This window comes from Acinonyx jubatus, chromosome A3, assembly GCF_027475565.1.
Source record: "Acinonyx jubatus isolate Ajub_Pintada_27869175 chromosome A3, VMU_Ajub_asm_v1.0, whole genome shotgun sequence".
Taxonomy (NCBI): Eukaryota; Metazoa; Chordata; class Mammalia; order Carnivora; family Felidae; genus Acinonyx; species Acinonyx jubatus.
In genome coordinates, this window is record NC_069388.1 from 116,306,636 (window position 1) to 116,325,883 (window position 19,248).

The 19,248-nt window shown below is 49.9% G+C and overlaps 3 protein-coding genes across 9 annotated transcripts; 2 read left to right on the forward strand and 1 right to left on the reverse strand.

Annotated features, from left to right (window-relative positions):
• Positions 1 to 260: 260 nt before the first annotated feature.
• Positions 261 to 3,736, forward strand: ZNF513 (zinc finger protein 513). Of its 2 annotated transcripts, none has more exons than XM_053201085.1 (4): positions 261 to 497; positions 740 to 901; positions 1,883 to 2,470; positions 2,548 to 3,736. In XM_053201085.1, the coding sequence occupies exons 1-4, from the start codon at positions 443 to 445 to the stop codon at positions 3,390 to 3,392; spliced, it is 1,650 nt and encodes a 549-aa protein (XP_053057060.1). In that variant the 5' UTR covers positions 261 to 442; the 3' UTR covers positions 3,393 to 3,736. The 2 variants fall into 2 exon arrangements, with proteins under 2 accessions (XP_053057060.1, XP_014919645.2); XM_015064159.3 differs by having other exon boundaries at positions 265 to 497; positions 2,566 to 3,736.
• A 105-nt stretch (positions 3,737 to 3,841) lies between these two features.
• SNX17 (sorting nexin 17) lies at positions 3,842 to 9,532 on the reverse strand. Its single transcript, XM_027033440.2, has 15 exons — positions 9,335 to 9,532; positions 8,792 to 8,866; positions 7,664 to 7,781; positions 7,076 to 7,140; positions 6,687 to 6,797; positions 6,490 to 6,580; positions 6,244 to 6,331; positions 5,932 to 6,001; positions 5,556 to 5,648; positions 5,257 to 5,460; positions 5,009 to 5,134; positions 4,768 to 4,845; positions 4,565 to 4,639; positions 4,432 to 4,473; positions 3,842 to 4,338 (listed from the first exon to the last, which is right to left on the reverse strand). The coding sequence occupies exons 1-15, from the start codon at positions 9,395 to 9,397 to the stop codon at positions 4,225 to 4,227; spliced, it is 1,413 nt and encodes a 470-aa protein (XP_026889241.1). The 5' UTR covers positions 9,398 to 9,532; the 3' UTR covers positions 3,842 to 4,224.
• A 164-nt stretch (positions 9,533 to 9,696) lies between these two features.
• On the forward strand, positions 9,697 to 15,275 carry EIF2B4 (eukaryotic translation initiation factor 2B subunit delta). 6 transcript variants are annotated; one of them, XM_027033434.2, is made up of 13 exons: positions 9,697 to 9,815; positions 10,197 to 10,240; positions 10,562 to 10,697; positions 10,895 to 11,101; positions 11,375 to 11,457; positions 11,624 to 11,715; positions 11,952 to 12,066; positions 12,273 to 12,349; positions 13,532 to 13,634; positions 13,876 to 14,003; positions 14,142 to 14,319; positions 14,726 to 14,906; positions 15,028 to 15,275. In XM_027033434.2, the coding sequence occupies exons 1-13, from the start codon at positions 9,785 to 9,787 to the stop codon at positions 15,225 to 15,227; spliced, it is 1,575 nt and encodes a 524-aa protein (XP_026889235.1). In that variant the 5' UTR covers positions 9,697 to 9,784; the 3' UTR covers positions 15,228 to 15,275. The 6 variants fall into 6 exon arrangements, with proteins under 6 accessions (XP_026889235.1, XP_026889236.1, XP_014919641.1 ...); XM_027033435.2 differs by having other exon boundaries at positions 10,898 to 11,101; XM_015064155.3 differs by lacking the exon at positions 9,697 to 9,815 and having other exon boundaries at positions 9,841 to 10,240.
• Positions 15,276 to 19,248: the final 3,973 nt, after the last annotated feature.

Below are 19,248 nucleotides of genomic sequence, written 5' to 3' on the forward strand. Positions count from 1 at the left end.
GCGGCAACTAAGACTGAAAGCAAGGCCGAGGCTTCTCCTGCCCTCCTCACCGGCCTGCTTTCTATCTGATCTGTGATTGGCTCGGCCGCTTTCTTTCGTCACAATCACTTCCTGGTCACGCTGTGGACGTTTTCGCCGCTTCTGCTTTCCACGGACTACGCGTCCCGTGTGACTCTGCGGCAGCGGAAGCGGAAGCGAGGACGGAGGTACCAGCTGGTCTCCGTGGGGGGGGGGGGGTAGGGGGCTCCATGAATGGACGCGGCGGCGGCGGCGGGAGCGGCCTGAGCTGGGCGCCGGGGCCAGGGCCGGGGGCTGCCCGGGGCCCGCGCCGCTACATGGGGGCGGCCCGCGGGCCCTGAAAGGAAGGGCGGGCGGGCCGGACTGGGAGGGGCGGGGCCGGGCGGCCGCAGGCCGGAGGCGCGTCGGGCTGGAGCCGGTCACGATGCCCCGAAGGAAGCAGAGCCACCCGCAGCCCGTGAAATGCGAGGGGGTCAAAGGTCAGGGGTCAGGGGCCGCAAGGGGGGGAGGAACGGGGGTGGGGTCAGTGGAGTGGGTTCAGGTCGGGGTAGAGGGGGACTCCTGAGGGATGGGGTGGGCGATCTGGACTCCTAGCTTCTACTAAGAGAACCCGAGAGGGTCTGAGAGTACGGGAAGTACGGGCTGCCAGGGCTAGCTCCCGGGGTGCGGATGATGGGCACGGTTCCTGAGGGAGAATCTACAAGCCCCCTCCCCTCTTCAGTGGATACCGAAGACTCCCTCGACGAAGGACCCGGGGCCCTGGTATTGGAGAGTGACTTGCTACTAGGCCAAGATCTGGAGTTTGAGGAGGAAGAGGAAGAGGAAGAGGAGGAAGGTGACGGCAACAGCGACCAGCTCATGGGCTTCGAGAGAGACTCTGAAGGTGGGTTTGAGGGACTTGATTAAAGATTAGTGACCGCTGGAACCTCGGCCCTTCAGGATCCAGGTTAGGATTTAGTGCCAGTGAGCTAAACTCGAAACAGTGCCACAACCCAGGGATGATTTAGTTTAGATTTGAGCTGGATTTCATTTGCCCAGTTGTTCGATGAGCTCCATCACTTTGTTGAGGTGAAGTTTTGCGGCCTGGTCCAAAGGCGGCATGAATAGCACAGTGGATGACAGAGCAACTGGTTAAAGTTAATGCCCTTTTAATAACCTTGTCCTTCTGCTTAGCACATTCCTTATGTGAAGTTCACTTGAAAAGGTTCAGCAAAACAACTTATTTCAAATTAAGTTATGTCTAATCTAACTCCTTTCACCTGCAGCATAAACCTTTTGTATTGAGGTTTTGGTCTCTATCCTCAAGTATTCTTGCACATTTCTTTCCCCTGTGATGTTAACATCACTCCACCCTAATTTGCTGCACCACTTACCCACTTAATGCTACCTATACTAAGGATGTTTCTGAACGTCATTGAGGGGAATCCATGTAAAAAATAATTCATCCTTTAGGGACATTACTTTGTTTTCACTTCTCTCCAGATTTTGCTTCACTCTTGAGTTTTTATTTTATAATCAGCTGTGTACTAAAACGGACCTTACTAAAACAGAGCTTAGAATAAGATGTCAGGCCTCTGCCTTGTGTACTTTTACTTTTTTTTTTATCCCAAGAATCACCTAATTACATTCTTCTTTTCAGTCTGTGGTCCACTGTGAGCCTTTGATCCTTTTCCATGCAGTGGAATTAGGTACAGCTGTCATCACTAGGTTAGTCCAGGCTCAGAAGCAGATCATGCACATTGAATTTTCAGGATCACTGAAGTGAGGAGTGGGGCCAAACAAGTGGGGAGACACCAGTGAGAAAGCAAGTTTGGAGCCTGATTGTACTCCATGTTGATGTTTCTTCTCACGTTTGTCTTACCAGGAGACTCTCTGGGGGCCAGGCCTGGGCTTCCCTATGGGCTGAGCGATGACGAGTCTGGGGGCGGCCGGCCACTAAGTGCTGAGAGTGAAGTTGAGGAGCCAGCCAGGGGTCCAGGGGAGGCCAGGGGTGAGAGGCCAGGCCCAGCCTGCCAGCTGTGTGGGGGGCCGACAGGTGAGGGGCCGTGTTGTGGGGCAGGAGGGCCGGGTGGGGGGCCCCCGCTGCCCCCACGGCTATTATACTCATGCCGCCTCTGCGCCTTCGTGTCCCACTACTCGAGCCACCTGAAGCGGCACATGCAGACACACAGCGGGGAGAAGCCGTTCCGCTGTGGCCGCTGCCCCTACGCCTCAGCCCAGCTCGTCAACCTGACGCGACATACCCGCACCCACACTGGCGAGAAGCCCTACCGCTGTCCCCACTGCCCCTTTGCCTGCAGCAGCCTGGGCAACCTGAGGCGGCATCAGCGCACCCACGCGGGGCCCCCCACTCCTCCCTGCCCGACCTGTGGCTTCCGCTGCTGTGCTCCACGTCCAACCCGGCCTCCCAGTCCCACAGAGCAGGAGGGGGCAGTGCCCCGGCGACCTGAAGGTAAAAAGCCAGAGACCAAAAGAACCTGGGACATGGGTGGGTGGCTTTAGGGATACTTGGTGGGATTCATACACCAGGCCTCATTGTCCCTACAGATGCTCTGCTGCTTCCAGATTTGAGCCTCCATGTGCCACCAGGTGGTGCCAGTTTCCTGCCAGACTGTGGGCAGCTGCGGGGTGAAGGAGAGGGTCTTTGTGGGACTGGATCAGAACCACTGCCAGAGCTGCTGTTCCCTTGGACCTGCCGGAACTGTGGACGAGAGCTGGAGGAGGGGGAGGGTGGTCGGCTGGGAGCTGCCATGTGTGGGCGCTGCATGCGAGGAGAGGCTGGAGGGGGTGCCAGTGGGGGGCCCCAGGGCCCCAGTGACAAAGGCTTTGCCTGTAGCCTCTGCCCCTTTGCCACTCATTATCCCAACCACCTGGCCCGGCATATGAAGACGCACAGTGGCGAGAAGCCCTTTCGCTGTGCCCGCTGTCCCTATGCCTCTGCTCATCTGGATAATCTGAAACGGCACCAGCGCGTCCACACGGGAGAGAAGCCCTACAAGTGCCCCCTCTGCCCTTATGCCTGTGGCAACCTGGCCAACCTCAAGCGTCACGGTCGCATCCACTCTGGGGACAAACCTTTTCGGTGTAGCCTTTGCAACTACAGCTGCAATCAGAGCATGAACCTCAAACGCCACATGCTGCGGCACACAGGCGAGAAGCCCTTCCGCTGTGCCACCTGCGCCTACACCACAGGCCACTGGGACAACTACAAACGCCACCAGAAGGTGCATGGCCATGGTGGGGCAGGAGGGCCTGGCCTCTCTGCCTCTGAGGGCTGGGCCCCACCGCACAGCCCCTCCTCTGTGTTGAGCCCTCGGGGTCCGACAGCTTTGAGTGCCGCTGGTAGCCGGGCTCTCCATACAGACTCACCCTGAACCAGGTCCTTCTCCCTCAGGGCCCTACGGATTAGCCCTGACTGTCCTGTACGTTTTATACAGATGGACCAGAAGCCACCTTCTACTTCCTCCCCCGCTGGCCAGGGGCTCCACAGACTAACCTAGGCGCTATATGGACCAGCCCAAACCCTGTGGGCGGGGGGCCCATATGGACCAGGGGGCCTTGCCTTGACTGATGCACTTCATGAGCTCAGTGAGAAGGGCCCTGTATTCACCTCCACTGCTCCCAGGGGCAGTAGAGGAACTGGCTGGGGGACTGCCCAGCCTCCCACCTGTTTATTTAACTTATTTCAGTGCTTTATAATAAAGGAAACACTAACAAAGCCATGTCTATGCTGAGTTGGCAGTGGCAAGCACAGCTCCGCCTCACCCTTAGCACAGCAGTCTGTGCTGTGATGGGGGAGCAGGGGCAGTGAAGGGAAACAGAGTTAGGCAGCAATCAGGCTGAGTTTAATGATGGGGAGCTGGGCCAGATGATACACAGACCTCTGCCCATCCCCTTGGCCCATGGCCCCGAGAAGCCAGAAGCAGCCCCAGGGGAAGATGTAGTTCTTCCCCAAGGCAGGTAGCCATGGTCCCTTGGACTTTGTGCAAAATACTAAATGCTAATTTGGCATTAAGGGCCGGCTTTGAAAAGAGAGAACAATCCTTTGTGCAGCCAGCCCGGGGAGTGGAAAGGAAGGTGGGTTAGGAAGCCCCTGGCCGAGAGAAGGGAAGGAAGGAAGAGACCCCCTGGCTTGGGGGATACAGGCACAGGGCAAGTTTCTGAACATTCCTCCGGGGCAGAGGGCAGACATCTGAGCACTGGAGATCACAGATCCTCATCTCCAATGCCCTCGAAGGCAAAATTGCCGTGGACATCACTGGCACTGGCATCTGTGCTGGGACTGCCAATCCCCCGCAAGCTCACAGCACTCAGCTTGCTCTGTAACAAAGGCAGGGTTGGCGTCAGAGGGCTCAAGCCTCCCTGAGGTTCCCCTACCAACACCAACCTCACCAACCCTCATGGGAAACTCACTGAGAGTTTGACCATGGACTCCCGGCTGGCATCGGGTGACTCCTGGGGAAGAGGAGGCAGAGGTGTCAGAGAGCTCACTGGGGAGGTATGGCAAGGCTAGGAGGTGGGGTACTGATCAGAAAGTGATACTTACAAGCAGGGGTGGGGACTTCACTGCTTGCTGGCTGTCTGAGCGTCTCAGGGTGCCCCCTACTCGCCGACGCAGCATCTGGGGATGGAGACGCTGATAAGGGCAGAATCCCTTCGGAATCCCCATCACTTCCCCTCCCTCCCACCTAGGACAAAAGGCAGGGAGAGCACAACCACTCAGCTGCTTGGTCCACACCTCTCGCTTACCTTCCTGATGCTGCCACCAGATTTCTTCACCATCAGTTCATCTACCATAGACTGCAAGCAGATACTCATCATGATAGCCTGAGGGCAAGAAGAGAGCTCAGCCTGACTAGAGTGGTCATCCTGAGCCCAGCACCCATAAGACAAGGGCTCCCACTCACATGGAGTCCTGGAAGCCCTAGACTTGGGTATTTAAGAGAGCGGTGCAATGGGCTCCAGAGGAGGCATGAGGGTGGGCTCACACCTGGGGGCTGGTGATGGTGACCCACTGTAGCCGGTCCTTGCTCATGAGGTATTCAAAAGCCAGTTCCAGGCGCACCTCACCCCGGCCCCGGCCTGGGCTGCTTGTGCCTCCACTGGGCAGTGGCACCTGGGAGAGAAAGGGGAGTTAGGCTGAGATCATTCTGACCAGTCTGCCTCCGTCCTTGACCCACCCATTCCTGAAGCTCAAGGCTTGCCAGAGCACCATCTCAAAGGCCTACCCCAACTCACAGAGGAGGTGACCCGCCAGCACCGCATGCGGGTGACCCGGAAGGAGCCTTCTCGAAGTTGTTGGCCAGGCAGGCGGAGCTGGAGGCTAAGCTCACTGTTGCCTGCACTCACTACCACGGGACAGTCCTTCTCTGGGAAGTCAGCCACACAGGCATCGAAGCGCAAGTAGCCATAGTGCCGCAGTGTCTGAGCCAGCCGCAGGAACTGAAACCCAGTCGCCACAGGGGGCACATCAGGAAGGGAAGTGGGGTGAGTCAGAAAACAACCCCCCTTGAAATAAAACAGGGAAGCAGGCTTACCTCCTTCTTGGAGACCTTCTCTTGCAGAGATTTGAGCTGCCGGTGCTGCTCCTTGGTGACCAGGATCCACCCACGCTCAATGTCTGATACCGTCTATAGTAGAGACAAGGGGTGGGGGGGTTCGGGGCTCCCAATCAGAGGTCCAAGGAAAGTGTCCAATTACTTCTGTCCATCCTGACCCTTAGCAGTGACCTCTTTGCAGTGAGTCCTTGACTATATCAGCTTACAAAATAAGGAGACTAGATTGTGCCAGGTGCCCTGATAGTATTCTAGGAACTTCCCTGTGAACTGGGAGTAAAGACACGGAGTTTTCTTGGCAGAGTGAGACACCAGTATTCATTTCGGGGGAAGGGTTCTGAGGCAGCTCCAAGCTCACCTGAGCATAAAGCAGGTTCAGGCCAACCCGGTTCTCCATGACATCGTCGTCATAGGCAGAGTCCCAGTAACTGTGAGGCCAAGGGGTGGAGAGGGGATAATGGGGCTAAGCTGGGGTAAGGCAAGAGAGGTAGAATAGAAAACAGGAGCAATCTGGAATTTGTGGGCAAATGGTGATACAATGGGAGGAAGCTAGGAAGGCCTGGTAGAAAACACCCGCTACTCCCTTGTCCAGGTTATTCTATCTCAGTACATGGCCCAGTAATCTAATCTAATCCAGCACCCTTCCCCCTCCTCCAAACCCAGCCCTGACCTCTTCCTTAGCACAATCTTATACTCTTGACTCCGAAGACTGGTGACAGATACATAAGGCAGCTCAAACTCTTGCAACTTCCGTACGACTGTGGGTTTAAAAAAAAAAAAAAGGAAAATGCCATGAGACTCAAGGGGAGAAAAGCCAAGAGAGAAACCGTAAGGAAATGTTACATTCTGGGAGGAATTAGGGGGGCAAATTCACTACTAGATGCACAGGGAAGCAGTCAACTCCACAGAAACTCACAAGAAAAGGTTCCATCCTCTTTCTCTCGAACTAGAAAGAGACTGAAGTATCCGATCAAGTCATCTGGAAGATCCAGCTTTGCAGCCACAGCCTTGGGAGAGGGAAGGAAGTACAGCTCATCATACTGGCTGGTTCCAATCACCCCGAAACCTGGGACCCTGAGGTGCCAGGGAGGAGGGGCAGCACAAGTGCCTCACCTCTAGGACATCTTCAGTCTGATCTGAAGTTAGCACATTGACGAGAACTTTCTGCCCGTTGCTGAGCAGCACTTCCAAGGAAACTTCCTCTGTGGGGACCTGCTGTGTCTCCTGGTCATGAATATACATGAGAATGGAGGCACTGCCTTGTTAATACCTGCCCAGTGTCTAGCTCTGACCCATCCTAAACTCTCTATTTCTAGATCCTTCTACCATCTTTATTCTCAGTTGCTTAATTACAGGCTGAGTTTCCTTGATTTCATTAGTACAGTAGAAGCCCTACCTCATAAAAAAAGGTGCCTGGATGACTCTTGTAGCCACTGCCTTAAAATGACATGGCCCTACAGAAAAGTCCTTCCCTTAAATCTTGGTGGCACCCAGAGCCTCACCTGTTGTGCCCGACGCAGAAAGCTATTGAAGGTCTCACTGCTCCCAAGCAGCGGGTCTTGCCGAACTGTGGGGACAAGAAGACGATGTTGCAGTAACTTTGGGCTCCCTCTTGACTCCCCCCAGTTCTTTTTTTGGTAGGTTTCCCCCCTACCCCATTTCCTGGGCTGGTGATGGCCTGTCACATCCCCCAGCTGGCCTCACCTCACTCACTGTTTGCATAAATTCTTCACCTGCCCCACCCTTGGCTGCCATCTAGTTGAGTCCAGTCTATAGAACTAGGGAAATAACAATGATGTTAATCTAAAGCGCGTCAGATACAAATTAAGCTCTCCCCACCAATCTGAACTGCTTTAAGACTATTTAACATTATGTTAGTATTTCCAAACTGTATTAGTATATTGACCAAATTGCTTTGTTAATACCTACAACATCCTTGTATGCTATTTACTTTTCTTAATTAAGTAACAGATGAAACAAAAGGCTCCCCAGATCCAGAAAGTAATTCAGGACAGTCTACAGAACCAGCTGTTTTGGGTCTCTTCCCATAGTTCTCAACTGTTAGCTTAAAGTTCCCTCCAACCACTCACCGGCTTGCATGTACTTCTCTAACTGCTCTCTCCTCTGTTCTACCTCAGCAGGTGTCAGAGAGAAAAGCTTCTTTGGGGGAAATGCAGGAAGAACATTGGCCCCATACTCTTTCCGAAGCTATTTGGAGAAAGAGATACAACCCTTCACATAAACACAGCAAATGAAAAGAGGTAATCCACACTCACAATGTTCTCTTGGTCTCCCTTCCCTTCCCTTAGTCCCTGCTCCCCCATTTAGCCTGGTCATCCAAGAAATAATTCCTGTGGTGAAGGTACCATACCAACAGAGCTGTGTTCCTCTGTTCTACATATAAGTTGTGTCCTATCTTGCTATGTACAAGTCAGCCCCTTCACAGTGTGGGTGCGGTTTGTATAGGTCTGGGGCCTGGGGAGCCCCCTAATTATTTAGCAAGACTGTTCATTGAACCCTCACAAGAAGCAAAGGGCTTTACAAGGAAAATTTATGTGCCTGGTTAAATATAGCCAAATATGTACACAAAATGTCTTAGAACTTAAAGGGACTTTGCAGAGCAACAACTCCATTTTTCAATCTTAGAAACTAAGGCCCAAAGAAATTAGGTAACTTAGTCAGGGTTGCACAGTTAGTTATCAGTGGAATCAGGACTCTGTACTGAGTTGAAAAGAGCTTGCAATCTGGTGAGGAGAACATAGAAACATTGCGTCACAGATACATAAGGATAACTGAACAGCTAGGCCCACTGAAAGTTTTTAAAGAGCACAGAAGGTATTGGTGAATGGTTTGTATGAGCAGGGAAGAGAATTTCAAGTTGCAGCTCAGATGACGGAAGGAATGTGCTTCAGCAGCAGAGGGGGGAGGTCGGTTTTTCCATGCACAGGCAAAGGCTGAAGTAAGACGGGGCACAAGGAAGCAAAAAGGCGGATGTGAGTATAAGGAGGAGCAGTTAGAGTAACAGACAGTAAGCTTCTTAGGGAGTTCCCCGGAAATGTCAATCGATAAGATGAAACACCAGATCCTCCCCAGTGGCAGTAGTTAAAGGGGAACTACACGGCCTAGAGGAAGCGACGAGGGGGGAAAAACGGAGACACTGATGCCCAATTGTAGGAAAGGGCTTGAAAGCTGCCTCAAGGCAGGGGTGCTGGTCCCACCTGCTCGTGCAGCCCCAGGAGCTGGCTGTAGCGCACCCGGCAATGAAGGACTCCATTCACGTGGATATTATAGGCCTGAGGACACAAAAGCAGGCAAGCATTTTAGGGTCGCAGTCTGGGCGACCCCCTTGAAAACCCTGGCCAGAAGTTGCCTGGCATAACTCCGCCTGAGTAACGCACCGAGATCTTCCGAGGGCTTATTCGTCTGTTCTCCCCAGTGCCAGGTCCCAAAGCAGAAGGACCAGCCCGAGGGCAACTGGGGCGCTGGTGCCGCAGTCTCCCTCCCCAAGAGGCCAGTGACGCCCACCAGAGCAGTCGCGGCCCAGCCAGGGGGGAGGCGACGCAGGCGAACAAAAGACCTGAAGGAGCTGGGGCGACCTTTGGACGAATCTGAGACGGGATATAAGCTCCCAGCGAGGCCGTCAGGAGTCGGCTGCCTGGGAACAGGCCCCAAGGGTGGCGGCCAGGCCTCAGAGGCCGCTCGGAGAGGGCTCCGGCCCGTTATCCCCGCCCCTGCCCGGCCCGGCTCCGGCCGCTCCTCACCACGTAGGCGGAGCCGCCGCTGTCCCCGCTGCGGGACTCGGTTTCAGGAATGGAAAAGTGCATGTTCCCTGCGGCAGGGCCCAGCCGGGCTCCGGACTGACAGGGCTGCAGCGGCTTTACACGCTCGCCTCCGCCGCTCAGCGCGTCCCCGCTGTCTCACTCGCCATTTTGGGGGGGGGGGCTGGGATCGGAGGTGGAAGGGTGGTGGGACGTCCGCTCTAGGGCGCGGCACCCCCGGCATGCTGGGAACTGTAGTCTAAAGAGCAAGAGCCGACTGCCAGGACTGGGCGCCCCGAGGTGAGAGGGCCCTCATCGGTGCCCGTAGCCCGGGGCGGAGCTCCAGTGCACGTTGGAGATTGTAGTCCGCTGGGAGCTGCGCGCCGCGGGTGTCGGCCCAGGTGGCGCTCTAGGCCTAGGGACCGCGGCGGGCGGAGCCTAGAACGGAGGGTGATGGCTGCCGTGGCTGTGGCTGTTCGCGAGGGTGAGTGAAGGGCGGGGGCGCACTAACAGGTACGCGAGCCTCCGGGCGCTGGACGCCCGCGACTGAGCCCTGAGTCCCTCTGGGTCCTGTCGTTCCGTTCCGGCGTCTCTCCGGGCCCTGGTGCGCGCTGCCTGGGGCGCATTCCCGCGCCGCGCACCGGCTGGCTCTGGCGAGAAGGGTAGGGGCCCCTCCCGGCCGCCTCCCCCGCCTTCCTTTTGATCCTGCCGCGCACTGCGTCCCCACGCGGATCCCTGGCTAGCCTCCCGCCTGGCGGCGGAGCCTTGCTCATGCCGACCCAGCAGCCAGCCGCGCCGAGTACGGGTCCCCCCAAACCCTCCCGGACCCTCTCTGGCTCACTTTGTGACCTGTTTTCTGATGCAGACTCGGGGTCTAGGATGAAGGCGGAGCTTTCTACTCGACCTGGGGTAAGTGAGAGTGCCCTTCCAAAACCCCTGTCAAGCGCTACGCAGCAGGCTGTGTCAGCTTCATTCTAACCCAGCTTCCGTCCGCGTTTCACTCTATTTCTCGGGAAAGCCAGATTTTACAGAATTCTTCGACCCCTAACAGTATGAGACTGTGATCCTGAAGGGGAAGCTTCGATCCCTATGGGATGAAAGCTTGTAACAGCTAGCTGGTTAGAGTTAGGATTAGGGGCTTTACTTTATGGGAATCTTGGAAGACTCCAGTAGTGTTTTTTCATCTTTGGAATTGTTGGGGAAGAGCAATATTCTATGTCTGTGTCTCAGGCAGGAGGAAGGGAGATGACCCAAGAAGAGAAGTTGCAGCTTCGGAAGGAAAAGAAACAGCAGAAGAAGAAACGGAAGGAGGAAAAGGGGGCAGAACCAGAAACTGGCTCTGCTGTACCTGCAGCCCAGTGTCAAGGTGCCGAAGCTTGTTTAAAGGGCTGGGGTGTGGAACTGGTAGAGGGATGTGTGGGAGACAAGAGGGGGAGATAAGACAAAGTTGGTTTGAGCAAGTGAAGAGCGAAAAAGTTTAGATAAACAGGAGCTTTGACTGGGTGCGACATAGATAGATACTACTTGCCTGGGGGCTTGGGCACCTCTTCATTCTATCTTTAGTAGGCCCGACCAAAGAACCCGCAGGACCTGGCAGTCAGCAGGCCACTGCTGGGGGGAAGGTTCTAACTGGTCGAAGTAAAGCTGAACTTCGTGCTGAACGGCGGGCTAAGCAGGAGGCGGATCGGGCCCTGAAACAGGCAAGGAAAGGCGAACAAGGAGGGCCACCTCCCAGGGCCTGCCCCAGTACAGCTGGAGAAACCCTCCCAGGTACCTTCCCTTCATTTCAAGACCTTTGTTGATGTGAATTCTTATGTTAGCTCAGGCTTCCCCGTGGTAAGACAGCTCTCCTCTCCCATTCTTTGCCTTGGGGCCAAGAGCTCAAAAATTTCCTCTCAACCTCATCCTGTCTCTATTTCATCTATCCTTTTGTCCCATTTTTCCCCTCCCCCTGTCCAGTTTTTCTTGATGTGCCTCATACCTTAAAAGCAGATTTCTCGTTACCACGTACAGCATCTTGAAGACATAATCATTATCTTTCAGGAGTGAAGCGTCTCCTTGAGCACACTCAGGTTGATGACCTCACACTTCTGAGAAGGCTTGCTAAAAAACCAGAGCAACAACAGGTAGGAAGTGGTCTCGGTGTGTGGCCAGGAATTGCCTAAGGAAGATGGGAAAGAGGGGGAAAAGGTCCTCAGGTGGAAGTGAGACCCTGGGGAAGAATGGATATTTGGGTCAAGGTAGCCTCACTGTTTACTTTTTTCCACTGTCCTGTTCTCCTATTTTGTCAAGGTTCCTACACGAAATGATTATGGATCCAAAGTCAGTCTCTTCTCTCACCTACCCCAGTATAGCAGACAGAATTCTTTGACTCAGTATATGAGGTAAGATCCTGTGAAATTGTCACAACTTTTAAGTTCTAGGAATTTTGGTAACTTAGGATTGAAAGTGACTGAAACTTTGAGATGGGGGTCTGTGGGAGGAAGCGTGCACACAAGGCAAAATTCTCGAGGAAATGGGGATGTCTGTGCTAGTGAAGGAAGTTCCTTTTTATCAGGGGCAGGTGGGCAGTAGGTGCTCAGGCTCCCTTGCAAAGTGTGTGACACCGCCATCCCATCAGCATCCCATCCTCTGTGATCCACCCAGCCATGGTGCGACTCGGCCTGCAGTACTCCCAGGGCCTGGTCAGTGGCTCCAATGCCCGGTGTATTGCCCTGCTTCGTGCCTTGCAGCAGGTATGTTGTCCTGTCCCCTCTAGGACCCAATCCCACCTTCCCCAACACTGTGTTCGCTTCTGTCACCCAAAGTAATCTCTGGGGGACAGAGGGGATGACTGCATCCTCAGAACACTTTCCCCAGTGAAGCTTGCCCTCCCCTCCTGCCCCTCCTTCAGAGACCTTTATTAGGGGACGTTTTGCTGATCACCCTGTGTACCCTGTAGGTGATTCAGGATTATACAACACCTCCCAGTGAAGAACTCTCAAGGGACCTAGTGAATAAGCTAAAGCCCTACTTCAGGTAAGAAGGACCACTATAAGCTCACTCCCATGTCATCAAGTCCTCTTCTTGTACCTTTTCTCTTGCTCTTTTACCTCGTTTCATTTTTCTGTCCAACCTTTATTTTGTAAAGTAAATTGCAAAGGGAATGTTATAAACCAAATAAGTTGTGGGATTTTGACATAAGACCTCTGTTAACATACAGAAGAAAAAACATACTACGTAAAGTGACACTTTGGTCTCTGAACTATAGTAGTCTAATGTTCTGAGTGTTTTGTCAAAGCTGTATATCGTAAATAGTAATCGCAGATCTGAGATGTTTTAGGTCAATTCTTATTTCTGACACTGTGCCCATAGTCTCCTAAGCATATACAATTGTAATAAGTGAGCCATGTGTCCTGATATTATTATTTTTCATCCAAAAGCCTCTTGACAAGCCCTTTTCTTTTATTGCTTTTTTTTCTTTTATTGCTTTTTTTTCTTTTATATTTTCTCTTGTTCTCTTTCTTTTCTTTTTTTCTTTCTGTAATTTATTTTTTTATAATTTACATCCAAGTTAGTTAGCACATGGTGCAAGGAGTAGATTCCTTAAGCCCCTTACCCATTTAGCCCACTCCCCCTCCCCACACAACCCCTCCAGCAACCTTCTGTTTGTTCTCTGTATCTAAGTGTCTCTTATGATAATTTTGTTCCCCTTCCTGTTTTTGTATTATTTTTTGCTTTCCTTGTGTTCATCTGTTTTGTATGTTAAAAGTCCTCATATGAGTGAAGTGATATGATATTTGTCTTTCTCTGACTAATTTTGCTTAGGATAATACTCTCTAGTTCCATCTACGTAGTTGGAAATGGCAAGATTTCATTCTTTTTGATTGCCCAGTAATACTCCATTGAATTTATGTAACACATCGTCTTTATCCATTCATCCTACCAGTGGACATGTGGGCTTTTTGGCTATTGTGGATAGTGCTGCTATAAACATTGGGGAGCATGTATCCCTTCCAAACAGCATACCTGTATCCCTTGGATAAATACCTAGTAGTGCAATTACTGGGTTGTAGGGCAGTTCTATTTTTAATTTTTTGAGGAACCTCCACACTGTTTTCTAGAGTAGCTGCCCCAGTTTGCATTCCTATTTCTGTCTTCTTTTTAAACGTGAATGTAAGGTGTAAAAAGTCACATAAACGTGAGGTATTGTCTTTGTAGCTTCCTGACTCAGTGCCGTCCCCTGTCAGCAAGCATGTACAACGCCATCAAGTTCCTGAACAAGGAGATCACGGGTGTGAGCAGCTCTAAGCGGGAAGAGGAGGTGATGAATATGAGGAATGAGCAAGGCATGCACCTGAGGGTCCAGCTGAGAAAGACATTCAGGACTCCCAGGAGGAACAGTGCTGTCATTCTGCCCTGGTCAAGGGTTAAGGAAGTGGTTGGGTTGTCTGACTTGGGCTCCCTTGGAACCCATCATTATACAGATATTCAAGCATCTAGCACAATGATCAGAGGAAGAAATATGTCCATTTCTTTTTCCCTAAACATCTTAATCCATTTAGGCCAAGTCAGAACTTCAAGCAGCCATTGACCGGTATGTGCAAGAGAAGATTGTGCTTGCAGCTCAGGCAATTTCCCGCTTTGCTTATGAGAAGATCAATACCGGAGATGTGATCCTTGTGTATGGATGGTATGGTCCAGACCCTATGACTGAGAAAGTTGGGGAGTGAAACAGTCTGAACAAGGGAGTGCCCCTTTGCCCTTTAGAAATGAGGTGGTTGGTTGTTAGTGAAATCTGTAACTGAATCCTCCTCTCCATTCACTCTAGCTCATCTCTGGTATCACGAATTCTTCAGGAGGCTTGGGCTAGGGGCCGGCGGTTTCGGGTGGTAGTGGTGGACAGCCGGCCACGGCTGGAGGGAAGGCACACACTACGTTCTCTGGTCCGTGCTGGGGTCCCTGCCTCCTACCTGCTGATTCCTGCAGCCTCCTATGTGCTCCCAGAGGTGAGGGCAGATGAAAGGGACTCCAAAGTTGGAGGTAAAAGGGTGTAGTTGTATAGACATAATCCCATCTTCCTAGGGTGACAATTATTTAAAAATACTAGCCCTGTTTTTATAGCCCTGTTTATATTTAATAGGAAAAACACCTACAGCATGTTAATAGTATAGCTGTTGTAAGAACATTATATTAAACTAGCAGCCACCAAGAAGAATCAGGACAAAAGTAACTTTGGAGTTTCGTTTTCCTGTGGGAGGTGCATGCCTCAATGGTCAGATGTTTTCCAAGAAGAAACATTACTAAGTTTTGTTACTGACTCAATATTGCTGTCCTGGGCAGGAGTGGGGAACCTTTTTCCGCATTAATCACTTACCGCATTTTCTCCCCCTCTCCACTGTTCAAAACAAATAGGTTTCTAAGGTGCTATTGGGAGCTCATGCACTCCTGGCCAATGGGTCCGTGATGTCACGGGTAGGGACAGCCCAGCTGGCCCTGGTGGCACGAGCCCATAATGTGCCAGTGCTGGTCTGCTGTGAAACATACAAGTTCTGTGAGCGTGTGCAGACTGATGCCTTTGTCTCTAATGAGCTAGGTAAGGAGCCCAGGAGGGCAGGAGAGAAGATTCTAGAGATTTGAGACTTGGGAGGGAGAGGGAGGGTTAAACTATGATTTGTTCTTTAAAAAGACATAAATGGATACATCTCCCATTGCAGATGACCCTGACGATCTACTGTGTGAGCGAGGAGAACATGTGGCCCTGGCTAACTGGCAGAACCACCCGTCCCTACGGTTGTTGAATCTAGTCTATGATGTGACCCCCCCGGAACTGGTGGATCTGGTGATCACGGAGCTGGGAATGATTCCTTGCAGTTCTGTACCTGTTGTTCTACGAGTCAAGAGTAGCGACCAGTGAGTGGGGGAACACAGGGTCAATAAATGACATGCTCCCTACATTCAGCAACTTTGCTGCGTTTGTATCTATTTTAGTATCGTCATCACTTAGGTTAGAAGTCCAGGCTCTTCAACCCCTCTTTTATTTTCTTTTATTTATTTATTTTGAGAGAGAAAGAGCATGTGTGTGAGTGGGGGAGGGGCAGAGAGAGAGGGGGACAGAATCCCAGGCAGGCTCCATGCTGTCAGTGCAGAGCCTGACGCAGGGCTCAATCCCTTGAACCTTGAGATCATGATTTGAGCCAAAATCAAGAGTTGGACACTTAACCAACTGAACCACGCAGGTGCCGCTGTAACCCCTCTTACGACCTGTACCAATCTCAGACCTTTATGAATCTCTTCAGTAACTAGTTCCAGGTCAGTAGTTTGGGGCCAAAGTGAAGGTCAGTATGGACACCAAAACCGATCCAAGTCATCAACCATTTATCAAGCATGTACATGCCAGACACTGAACTAGATATAAGGAGGAATATAGAGACAGATTAGAGAGTTATCTTTGGTATTTTAGTATGTTTTAAATAATTACATATTAAGTATTTCATATTCTCAGCATTGAGTACTTGTTCTGTGTCAGAAACTGCTCTAATCCTTTATGATCCATTTAGGAAGGTTAAGATAGCTCTATGAAGAGAAATTTTACAGGTGAGAAAACTGAGACACAGGTTACCTGCCTAGGCAATATAGCTAAGGCACAGAGAGGCTAAGTTACTGTCCACGATAACACAAAAGCAGCTTGTGATTTCAGGCATTCTGGATGGAGAGACTGCCCCTAACTTTTATGCTGTCTGCCATTGAGGGGCACTCATCATGGTGGAGGCAGACAGACAATATCTGCAGTGTGACAAATTCTACTAGTTGCATGAACAGAGTTTCTAGGAGGCAACCATGGATGACACCCAGAGACCTAATAAGGTTGAAAACTTCACAGGCAGCATCTGACCTGTGAGGGTAGGGAGTTTCCCAGTTGAAAAACAATGGGAAGGCAGATCAGCAAAGGGAATAGCTTGAACACAAAAACAGAATAGGCTTTAAAATGCGTGGCCAAGGGGTGCCAGGGTGGCTCAGTGGGTTGGGCTTCTGACTTGCGCTCAGGTCATGATCTCCTGGCTTGTGAGTTTGAGCCCCGCGTCAGGTTCTGTGCTGACAGCTCGGAGGCTAGAGTCTGCTTCAGATTCTGTGTCTCCCTCTCTCTCTGCCCCTCCCCTGCTTGCACTCTGTCTCTCTGTCTCCCAAGAAATAAATACTAAAAAAAAAAAATTTTAAATGCGTGGCCAATTCCAATGTGTCAGGTGGTGTGGTGAGGCTAGACCTGAGGTTTATGTGGAGAGTGAATGATAAAGCTGCAAAGGAGGTTGGGTTAGGGCCAGATTGTGAGCCTAACCATTGTGGTTAGCCTAAAAAAATGGAGAGTCACCCATTTTGTGTGTACATGTGTTTTATTGAGAAATTTCAGATAGCTCCGCAATAGAGTAAACCATACTAAGAATCCCCGTCCCAGATACAATTACCAAGATTTGCCACATTTGCTTTCTTTTTCCTTTTTTATCCTTGCTGAAGTTCCTTTACAGTAAATCCCAGATATTGTATCTGGGATTCACTCCTACAAACCTCAGTATGTGTCTCTAAAAAAAATATGGAAGTTTACCATGGTAATTGTTACACTTACTGAATTATTTAGTATTGTCCAGTCTATAATCATATTTCCTTGATTGTCTCAAAAACTGGATTTTTACAGTTGGTTTGTTTGAATCAGGATCCAAACAAATCTACACATTACATTTGGTTATTATGTCTTCAATTTCTTGTAATCAAAAGCAGTCTCTTCAACCTCCCTTCTTAGGACATTGACTTGTTCAGATATCATATCATCTTATAAAATATTCCCTACTCTGGATTTGACTATTGGTTTCCATGTGGTGTCATTTAATTCATTCCTCTAACCCCTCAATTTCCATTCAACTTTTTGGGCAAGAATACTTAAGTGGTTCTGTGTTTCATACTGCCTCACATCAGGAGGCAAATAGCTGTTCCATGTTCAGTGATGAGTAGGTCCAGTTTTAGTCTTTTTTTTTTTTTCCCTTTAAGTTTATTTTGTGAGAGAGAGAGTGGGGGTGGGGGGAGGGGGGACAGAGGGGAACAGAGGATCCCAAGCGGTCTCTGCACTGACAACAAGAGAGTCTGATGTGGGGCTTGAACTCATGAACCATGAGATCCTGACCTAAGCCAAAGTTGGACGCTTAACTGAGACCCCCCCCCCCCATTTTTAAAGTTTTAAATATTAAAATTTCTCAAGTTTTCACTTAGTGGTTTTATCTACTGGTGGTTATTGCCTGAATTATTTCATTAGGGGCTGCAAAATGACTTTCCCCCCCAATTCTATCCTTCTTTCTATATTTCCTAGCTGGTAATCTAAAAAGAATTCCTTCTCAGTAGTTATCCTGAATTATAGTTCTTCTTGGAAAGACAAATGTTTCTTTCCTTTTATTTGCTTGTTTCAAAAAATTGATCACTATTTCCAGTGGCATACAATGAGTAGTTTTTGGTTAGTTGGCTTTCTCTCCGTCTCCTTCCCTCTCCCTTTTTTAAAGGATTATGAACTCGTGGGTTTTTTACTTATTGAGCATCTTAATCATTAAAATTAAGCAGAAGATCCACAGGGTCAACTCTGTACTTTAGAAAGGTAACTGATAAGAGATTAGAGGTAGAGGAACAGATCAGTTGAAAGATGGCCTGTCAATCAAAATTACAATTGCACCTAAACTTTTGGTCCAGCAACTCTGCCTTTAGGAATTTATGCTACCTACCCATATAGTTGCTCATGTTTGAAGTAACAAGGTTATTTATAGCAGCATTGACTAGAAACCACCTAAATATCCAATAATATTAGCAAGTTGACCTTTGAACAACACAGTTTTGAACTGTGTGGGTCCACTTATATATGGGTTTTCTTCATTACAGTACAGAACTATAAAATTATTTTCTTATGATTTTCTTAACATTTTCCTTTTTCTAGCTTACTTTACTGTAATACAGTATATAATACATATTAACATACAAAATACACATCAATTGGGGCGCCTGGGTGGCTCAGTCGGTTGAGTGTCCGACTTCGGCTCAGGTCATGATCTCACGGTCCGTGAGTTCGAGCCCCGCGTCGGGCTCTGTGCTGACTGCTCAGAGCCTGGAGCCTGTTTCAGATTCTGTGTCTCCCTCTCTCTCTGACCCTCCCCCGTTCATGATCTGTCTCTGTCTCAAAAATAAATAAACATTAAAAAAAAATTAAAAAAAAAAACAAAATACACGTTAATTGATGGTGTATGGACTTCCAGTCAACAGTAGACTATTTAGTAGTTAAGTTTTGGGGGGAGAAAAAGGTAACATGTAGATTTTTCCACCACTACACTGGTGTTGGCACCCCTAACCCCTGTGTTCAAGGTCAATGATATACTACATTCATATCATTACTAAGCAGTCATGATAAAGAATGAGGAAGGTTTTATGTACAGAAATGAAACAATCTCCAAAGTATACTGAGTTAAGAGAAGCCAGATACAGGACAGTGTGTAATTGCTGTTTGAATTAAAAGGGGAAAGATATATATGCATTTGCATATGTGCATGAATATATAAAATATTTTGCATCTGTAACAAGGAACTGCTTGTGTGGATGTAGAGACAGGTGGAGGCCTTCACTTTACACCCTATGTATCCTTTGAATTTTGAGCCATGCGAATATCTTACTCCAAAAATGAATACAACTAATATAAAAGATTTTGCAGTAAAGTCAAATATAGCCTAACTGAGGCAACAGGAGTGGAGAGACATTCGTTGATTACAGAAGTGTTGAGCTGAGAGCTGTCCATCCGACAAGCATTTCAGATGTAATTTACTCGGGGAACCGTAGCCTTGGCTGCACCCAATTTTGCGTTCTCATAAAGTTAGTCCTAAGCCACAGAGCAGCCTTACTTTGCCTTTAGGATGCTA